Below are 9,871 nucleotides of genomic sequence, written 5' to 3'. Positions count from 1 at the left end.
CCAAAGTTACAGTTGCAGAAACTTTTTCGCGAGCTGTATGAACCCGCTGTCGCAGAAATCGTCCTCTCTTATCACGTGGAAACTATAGCCGATCGTCATATGCCCCAGTTTCCCCGTCCTCGAGGATTTCTGCATAGACGATTCGGTATACGATATAAACCTTAGGCGTCTACTGACGCTTACTAGCTTACTAGCCATACTTCGCGCCTATTACTAGGCACACCGTCGTGTCTGCACTGTAAGTTCGGCGTAAAAGCGTCTTATCGCGGGCCAGGTTAAATGTACGATGAAAGCACCTCATAGTTAAAAGATTGCAAACCCGTAACGTCCGTGAGAAAATCGCCGCGAAATAATTCTGCGCCGCTACGAACCCGGAACATGACAACTTACTCTAAATAAATGATGAAAAATTATGAAAAGTAGTTTAACTCAGTCGTTGAGTATCGATATTGATAATATCGATATTTTATTCCCGATATTATATCGATACTCTGAGTATCTATCAATACATATCGATAAAATTCAAATGTATCGGCATCACTAATACATAGGTCTGAAAACTCCTACGCTGGGATTAGTTCTAGATTTGAGGACAGAAAGTTTCTTGTATTGTCCATCGCACACAAGGCGCTAATGTTGAGTAGTTAAAACAATTTCAATAAAGTACCTTGTGGTAGAAGTAACCAAGTAAATTTTTTACAATTTTTATAATATTTTATGAGTAAGTATACATTATTTATTCATAAACAATTCTATGTATGGTTAAATTTCATTTTAGGGAAAACAAAATTATGGCCTTGTACACTCTATTGTTTCGACTACTCTGCAGTAACGTCGTTAGTGGCGGATTGGAGAAACACAAGTCACCGCATAATCGCATCTTCCACCGCGGGAGTTTCAAGACCAATCGTCCAATATGGTTCGATCGTGGGCACGATCATACAAACAGGTATCCATACATGCTAGGAAAACCATACAAAAATTGACTCGTGTTCAGTCGTGAAAAATCAACATGAAAAGTCGACAAATGTCGCGTTCTTGCGAGACAGACAGAGACGGATAAAGTACCCTAGTCTGAAATATTCATAGCATGTCACGCATACGCAAAACAAGAACTTTCTTGTCTTCCATGCTGATTTTCCATAACTAGTCAAGACTCAATGTTCGAACAGTTTCCCTAGGCATTGGTATACGAGTGTCGAGACTTGTTTAGATCGTTGGTTCGTGAGCAGTATGTATAGATTTCCTTCAAACCTTTACGAAAAATGTTATTTGACAAATCGATTCATATAATAATAATAAGGGCATATTTTGATACTTTACGATGTTGCAATAAACAACAAAATTCACCGTCTAGGTGGTTATCACGTTAATGAAAGCTATACAATACGCTATACAATACTTTTGAATTAGTGCGAATGGATTCTCAAACTTGAAACCGCTATATTTTCTCTGTATTCATCGAGTACTATGTATCAAAAAAGTACAGAATAAATTAAAAAAGGAATGATTCTCAAAGGAAAAGTTTATTCAATTATAAAATTCTATTAATTAACAATGTTATATAAATTAGAACCTCGATTTATTTAATGCTGATGTAGCGATGGCAGGATGCATAAAACTTGCGCCAAGTTTAAAAACTATTTAATATTTATTTACCACATTCGTATAGTACATATAAATGTTATTGCTACAATAAAATATTTTTCTGTTGACCTATAATCTTTCACTTGATTTATAAATTATTCGCACATACATATATAATTTATTTTAAATACCTTTTATTTTACAAAACAAAGAATATTATCAGTTTTATAATGAGAACGTTTGTAATATCAGGAACGCATATTTGAAACGCAGTGTTGTTCTGTACAGTTTCGTTTAGCCAGTTTAAATATAAGTCTACTCGGCAATATACGCCTGGCCAATTAGGACGAGCACAACCTTTTCCCCATGAAATTATTCCAACTTGCGTACCATTGCATAAAAGTGGGCCACCACTATCACCCTGAAATTTATTTCTTTTACGAAAAGGATACCTAGATATAAAATAAATTTGAATTTAAATTGTTACAAACTTGACAAGCATCTCGTCCACCTTGTAATACGCCTGCGCATAAATGCAACTTACTATCTACTCCTGAAACTGGACATTTTTCCGGTGGAATCAAAGGTAATTGGACACTACGAAGGTAAGTACCAGACCCTCTCTAAATAAAATTATTTGGCTGTACTAGAATATTTATTATTCCTTATTAATTTAATGAAATCTCTTATTAACCCGTTCCCTGTAAACATTCAAGTTCAGATTTAAAATCACGTTTTTAAATTCAAATTCAAAATCAAAATCATCTTTCTAAATTGAAATGCGTTACCACAAGCAAGTTAAAAGTTCTTCTATTCTAGTCGATTTATTACTCATTGTCGAAGTTAGAATTATACTGTAGAGTCTATAGTCAGAAACGAAATTCGGAATATGAACAACAGGAAAAAGTCATAGGAAGAAAGAAAGAACTATAAAATACAATACAATACACAAAGTAAGTAGAAAACATAAAATAGGATGAGAGCATATCTAAAGAAGAAAATAAAATTGGAAGTAAACTTCATTTTTTTCTGTTCAAAGAATTAATGAAATTCAACTTTAGATTTCCACTATACGATCTATATTTACTCTGTATTCTTTCATGTGCTCTATTCCATATTCATGCTTCAAGCACTTGTGGATTTTCCACGCTTCGTACAATACAAGTTTAAACAGAATGTTTCTACGCTTGTCAATCAATAAAACAATTTTTGTAGATGACAGTAAATAATTAGATGCGATTAACTACGTACATTGGATTCAGGAATGTGTCGTCCCCAGCCAGCCACAGTGCAGGGGTCGGTGTACCTTTGGAAAATGTCTGCGTCATAAGCAAGAGGAAGGGTGATGTATTTCACGTACGAGTTAATATGAAAGGGGTTCCGAAGCTGGATATAAAAATAAACACAACAATAGAATGAAAATGATATTTCTCATGAATTTCATGTCTTTGTATCTTGTTTCATTTTTCCTTTTTCGTGTTGTTTTATTTCATTCTTTATTTTCTATTTTTTATATATTTTATGAACAGAGAGCTTACTGAAGTTAGATATAAAAGAGAATTTTGAAAACAGAGTAACAAACTATTGATCTAATTTGGCTGATTTTCCTTTCATTCATTCCTTTTTCTCTTCTTTTCTCTTAAATTTGTTTTATTTATCTTATATGTAATTATTATTGCATATAATTTACATACGTATATATACACTAATTTATATAAAAGGATTTCATTATTGAAGATATATATATATGTCGGAGATGAAAGGACACCGAAGCCTTTCCTTTGGAATTTTGGGAAAACCCCTTAACACTTTAATCTGAATTCTACCACAGCCGTAATTAAGCAATTGTTGTCATTCAATCCGATTGTATTTGTTCGAGATTTGTGATAATGAGCTTGGGCACGAGGCGACAAACAGTCGCCGAACGTAGCCGCGGTTAAGGGATGAACGTTTTGCCTAACAAAGGTATAGGGTAACGGTATAGCTCTCCTTAAAAAGAAATAGTTGTAGCGGCACTCGACAGTAAACATTCCAACGGTTTCTGTCCCGTGTCTCGCCACACGCAGACCCTATTCTTCGGGTAAGATGATGTAACCAGATGTCGACGATCCTTAGACACGAATCCGATGATCTCGTGTCCTTAGACACACCCCATCATAGTTTTCCTCTGCAGCATCATCGTGACGGAAAGTCATTCTCTCTCGTGAGTTCTCATTAACGAGTTACATAACGTCTTTACGCTCGGTGAATATTTTTTACGTTTTAACAAAGAGCTAGTTTAGTAATACTTGTACCATAGACAAGTAAATCGAGTCCGACTTAAACTTTGAAAGAAAGTACATTTGTTATCCCGTTGACCGCGGATTCGTTATCGAACCTAAGACCATTGTCATTAGTGTCCAATCATCACCGTTACTTGTCAATTCTGCAATATCCACACTTGTACTAATAATCATATTTGTACTAGTAAATATCTTCTCTATTGCATAACAACAATGTTTAATCCAAATGAAGATTCATTACACGCCCCTAACCCTAATCATAATGCGAACCCGACATATATATGTCGAAGATGAAAGAACATCGGGACTTCTCTTTTGGAATGTTGGGAAAAACCCCAATACCCTATAGCTACACTTAAGTAATAAAAATAAGAAGTAGTTTTAATGCTCTAATCCGATTTTATGACGATGGGCTTGGGCTCGAAATGACATAGCGGGTCACTGAACGTATTCACAATCATGGGAGGGACGTTTACCTGACAGAGGGATGGAATGATTATATGGCTTTCCTTAAAAACAAAGATTGACCCGAGAGGTGGGGAGAGGAATATATAACCTCCACTTGGATTTTGGTAGAGTTCATGCAGATAACTTTTACTTGTACGTGGAGTTATACGTGTATCGCATTCGTCATCCCGTGGACCGTGGATTCGTTGTCGAACCTGAATTCGTTGTCATCAACATCTTGACCATCCGATCGCCGCTATTACTTATAGCCTCTTGTAGTGCCCACATTTGTACCAATAAATATCAGCTATATCCGCGATGGTAAATTTGAGCGAAGGTTCATCGAATGACCTAAGGTTCATCGAATGGGGACCTAACCCCAAAATTCCAACCCTAATCCGACATATATATATGAAAATGAAACAGTCATCGATCGAACAATCTACAATTAGTCGAAGATCTCGACTTGGATTCTTTTTCCTTTCTTATTCTTTTCATAGAATTTACAGCCGCGTGTAAAATATATACACATAAGTACATATATATTTCTGCAGCTAAAAGCCGGAAAAAAACACAAAACAAAATAAAACACAAATCATCTGTAATAGCTCAAATTGGTTCCAAATTTTAACTTTATAACTTATTTTTTCTTTTCCTTCTAATTTTTTGCAATTTTTGTATACATATATGTATGTACAACATTCTACACCTTTGAATCGGTGGAATTCTGTCGAAAAAGTTGATTGCAAAATTGATCTTGAGCACCATCTTCAAGATTAAATTTTTTTATTGCGTTGTATAATATCCATCCCGAGGAACAAAAGTCTGAAAAGAACCATTGGTTGTAGATGGACTTCATGGAAAATGATAAAAAAATGTTATTATTGCTGAAACCGATCTTAATTATGTAAGTTTTACATATTTAGTAAAGCATGTAATCGATATTATCATTTGTTTGTTTGCTGATGCATATTGATATTACAATTATGAGAAAATCAAATGTTTCGATGCGTTTCGTACTTCTGAGGAGTAAAATATAATATGAGAATGTAGAAAAGTCCAATTCTGATGTAATTCCCGGAGTATCCAGCGACAATAGTTTCTTCTACTAGCGTGGGCGTTATTCCGGAATATCTGTAGTCATTTTTCTTATTTATTTTCTTAAAATTAATTATAAATTAATGTGAATTATACAACACACTATATGTGGCATACCGACGCGATGAGCAGTGCAACGTAAACCTATTACTGAGTATAAACGTGCAAGTGCAATGACTTGTTCTTCCGTAAGCCAATGCACACTTATTTTTTTATTAACGTGGAGGAAATCCGCTCTGACACCAGGCCGCTTCTGGGGAAAAGCGGCGTGGTAGTGCCGGACTCCAACCGACTAAAACCTCCACGATAATCGTCACGGCTGCGATCGAGAGAGGCCTGGAAAGCGGTGTGAACGACACACCGGGCCGCCCCCGCCCGACAAACCCCGAGGGTGGAGATAAATCTCGCGACACCTCAGGACGTGCTATTCGAACGGGGGAAACCCGGCGAGCACCGCCGCTGCTGCCGCCGAAATGGTGCGGAAGCCCCTCACTACCCTGATGGCCGGTGAGCCGATGGGCCCGCGCGCACCCAACGAACGGTTGCCCATCGCGCCGCCAACCGCCACCTTCAACAAGATGTAGAGATGGTCCGAGAGGGTCTCCTCCGGGAACACCTCCTAACCGGAACCACGGGGGGAAGCGGCAGGGTTTGTCCATGTGAGGTCCACTATGGTGTCGTCCCGCCACGCCACGCACGTGATGGACGACACCCGGTTCATAAGCCGGAGGTCGAGTGCGGCCGCCCAGTCCAATACGTCGCGCCCCCTTCCGTTGGTCCTGCGGGAGCCCCATGCCGTGGGGTGGGCGTTGAAGTCCCCGAGGACCAGTGACGGGCAGGCGCCCAAACGCCTCGCGCAAGCCGCGTGACCGTCCAGGAAGCAGGCGTATTCCGTCCGGCTGATGTTGGGCGACACGTAGACGGCCACCACAGCCAGGTCGCCCCATTTCACGGCCACGAAGCCCCGTCCCTGCTCGATCACCGAGCAGGAGGGGCTTCTCGCGATGCCGGTCCAGAATATGGCGACCGGGCCGATCAGATCCTCAGCGCCCCGTGACGCGTCGGGAATGCTGTACGGCTCGGCCACCGCTGCCAGACCGATCCGCCGCTCCGTCAGGCTCTGGAACATTAAGTCCTGAGCTCGGTGGGAGCAGTTAAGATTGCACTGAAGGAGCAGTTCCTTTTCCTCTTCTTCCGCTCACGTCGGGGAAGGCTCCGTCTCCATAGCCTCCTCCGGGCCGTTCCCCTCGCAGTCAGTGTGCCCGACTTCTCCGTCCTTTCTTCTGGCCTTCGTGGGGCCAGTTAACGGCGGCATCGTTTCCTTCCTCGTCGCCGCGTTCCCGCTGTCGCCTGGAACGGTCCTTGCTTCCTGTGCGGCCCTCTTTTTACGGGCAGGCGGTTTGCATGCCGGTGACCCCAAACGGTGCGACGCGGGCAGTCCCAGGTCCGCGCACAACGGACACTTAGGTACTCGCGCCGAGCAGTCCCTGGAACGATGTCCTTCCGCCCCGCACCGGTAGCAGCGCTCCGACCGGTCGGCCGTCGATGTGCAGTCCCGGAGCACGTGACCCGACTCCATGCACCTGAAGCATTGGAGTCGGCGCGCCGGGAGAGGGGAAACCCTTGCCGCTGACTAACTTATGTTAATCCTACCTCCTGGACGGGAGTCTCCTCCTCTGCTGATTTTTCTGGCCGCTGTCAGCGGGCAGCGTAGCCACACCAACCCGAGGCCCCGAGAAGCGGAGCGTATAACTCCCACGTTGATCTCGTCGACGTGGCAGCCCCCGGCCTCAGGAACGGCGGTTGCCACCTCCTCCGGGGTGACCGAGTCCTCCAGTCCGATCACTCTTAGCTCGGCCGTCCTTCGCGGCACGGTTACCTTTGCGGGCAAGTCCTTCAGCGTGGCCGCCATTCGCTCGGCCAGTCGCGATGCCTGAGATTTCGAACAGCAGCGCCCCCGTGATCGCCCTCCTCGGTCTTAACTCCATGATGTCGAGTTCGGAAACCTTGACTTCCCTCTTCATCACCGACATCGCATCCCTGTACGTGAAGCCCGAGCCGCCCCTCATGGTGAGCGATACCGCGGCACACCGTGGGGGTCGAGGAAGGAACAGCGCTTTCTCGCCGCGCAGGTCTCGCCCACTAGCGTTACGTCTCTTTCCTGTCCCGATAGCTCCGGATCCATCGCCGCTGCTCGCTCCTCGCATGGATTCCCTTCGCGTGCGAGGGCGCACCGGCGGCCGAGCGGCTACCTTGCCCTTGTTCCGCCACTACCGGTCGCCGTCCCGGGGGTCAACTGTTCGTAACGTCGATGACTGAAAAGACGACGATACCCGTCCCTTGGTTCTTGCGTCCTCGGTCGGCGCATGGACCGTTGGAAGAGGTTGCGTCGTTGTCTTCCTGTTCTTCCGCCTCGCTCTCCCTCTTCCTCCTCCTATGATGGTAGTGAATCCTGTTTCGTCGGCCGACGACTCCACGGTCGACAATCGTGCTTGTACGGTTCTTGCGGCGGCGCCAGCATCCGTAGCCGGGGGGATCGCTCCCCTGGCATTATTTCTCGCCAACACTCCTCCAACTTACGGAGGACAGGTTCTTGAGATCCTCTAGTGGATCTCGAGGTCCTAGACCACCGAATCTATCCGTTTTCTTGGTTTTTGTATTACTCCCCGACCTGTCGTGACAGCGGAAACGGCGCGACGTTGATCAGGGGTGTGGGGGAGGTGGGGGAGGGGGACCCATAATCGTTCCCATTGGGACCCCGGAAGCATTTTCTTTCGTCCCCCTCGTAGATGTGATCCCCACCTCTTGTCCTTTACCGTCGTTGTTATCATCTTTAGCTGCCCTCTCCGTGCATTCCTTGGTCAGCCGTTCCACCGTCACTCGGAGACGACTGACCTCTCTCTCCAGAAAGCGCACCCTCCTTCGCAGTTATGCGACGTCCTCCTCTTCCTGATCGTGGGTCGGTTCCGCGTCCTTCACGGTCACTTGCTTGTCGATCGGTCCGATCCTTATTTCGTCACTCAGCGTCGGTGTTGGTGTACGCCAATGCACAAGCGGTCGACTAACTTTCCTATAATTATTGATGGAGTTCAATATTGATACCCTATTTCCAAAACGTTGGTCTAATTATTGCAATTCCCGCCAATCAGAAACTTCTACCGGCTTTTAAAGCGTGTAACCCCTACTTTATACACGTATACACACAATATAGTATGTCGGGTTTACATTAGAATTAGGGTTAGGGGCGTGAAACGAATCTTCATTTGGGTTACACGTTGTCGTTATGCAATAGAGAAGACATTGACTAGTGCAAATACGATTATTATAGAATTGGACAAGTAACCGTGGTAATTAGATATTCGAGAAACTAATGACAATGATCCTAGGTTCAATAACGAATCCGCGGTCAACGGGATGATAGATGAACGTGCTCACAAAATCTAAGTCGGTCGCGTAATATTCACTGGTCGTAAGGTGTTACTCTTTTTGTCGATGATGCCACAGAGAAAAACTATAATGGGGTGTGTCTAAGAACATGAGATCATCGGATTCGTCGAGGATAGCCTTCGTTCCGAAAGTAAGGGAAATTTGCGTTGCTGCTAAATGGTCAATCTCCATATCGGTGATTAGAAAAAGATGCTAGCCGTCCTCGAGGGAAAGTTGTTAGTGGGAGACGTCGTTCGTTGAAAAATAGGTCTCCTCTATTTTCTCGTAGTTGATCGAACCGCTATTGCGGTTAGGATAATAGAGGTGGTTGAATTGAGTATACACTGAGTTAAAAATTTACTATTTATTCCAACAACTTGTAGACAAGATAGTTATAAATCAATAGAAAATAATTACGATATCGATTAATACACAATAAGTTATTGAGCAAAGTAAGTGTAGACGGTGAGGGATCAAAACATATAAAACAACTGAACTTTCAGTGACGATGATGCTGCGGAGGAAAACTTGTGATCGGTGGGTCTAAGGACACGAGATAAGCTGATTCGTTAAAGGCAAGTTTTCGTTAGAAAAGTGAGGGAAATAAACGTCGCTGTGAATTGGTTAATCTACCAGGTTGGTGGGTGAGAAAGGGTGCTAACGCTCCCCGAGAGAAAGTTGCTAGCGGGAAGCATCATACGTGAGAAAACCCAGATTTCCCGTATCTTCCTGGAATGGACAATAAATTTAAGAAACAATTGAAGTAAAAAGATATTTGTTCGGTCTGAAGGATCTTAACTAGAAAAATCCTAAGATTTATGGTGGGTTCTTAAGACTATTGAGGATACGCAATAAGAGAGCGTAGACATCTGATTGCCATCTTGTCCGCAGTTCTGTCCGAGCAGCCGAGCTAAACGGACGTGTAAAACAGTGCTGCTAAAACAGGCAAGTGGGGAAAAGAAAGTTACGAACGACAACTCCCATAGCCAAATGGTGGAAATCCGTGTCTTCTACTAAGAAGACTATTATTA

General features: G+C 43.4%; 1 protein-coding gene across 1 annotated transcript in view; it reads right to left on the bottom strand.

Moving 5' to 3' along the window:
• Nucleotides 1-1,919: 1,919 nt before the first annotated feature.
• LOC117163938 (uncharacterized) overlaps nt 1,920-9,871 on the bottom strand; it is a 56,500-nt gene continuing 48,548 nt past the window's right edge. Inside the window, exon 6 of the mRNA XM_076626154.1 lies at nt 1,920-8,484. Within this exon, the coding sequence (XP_076482269.1) occupies nt 8,435-8,484 (50 nt within the window). The 3' untranslated portion in view covers nt 1,920-8,434. The remainder of the gene's footprint in view (nt 8,485-9,871) is intronic.

The sequence above is a fragment of the Bombus vancouverensis genome, chromosome 2, assembly GCF_051014615.1.
Source record: "Bombus vancouverensis nearcticus chromosome 2, iyBomVanc1_principal, whole genome shotgun sequence".
Lineage (NCBI taxonomy): Eukaryota > Metazoa > Arthropoda > Insecta > Hymenoptera > Apidae > Bombus > Bombus vancouverensis.
The sequence above is the reverse complement of the archived record's forward strand: the minus strand, read 5'-3'. Positions and strand labels throughout refer to the sequence as shown.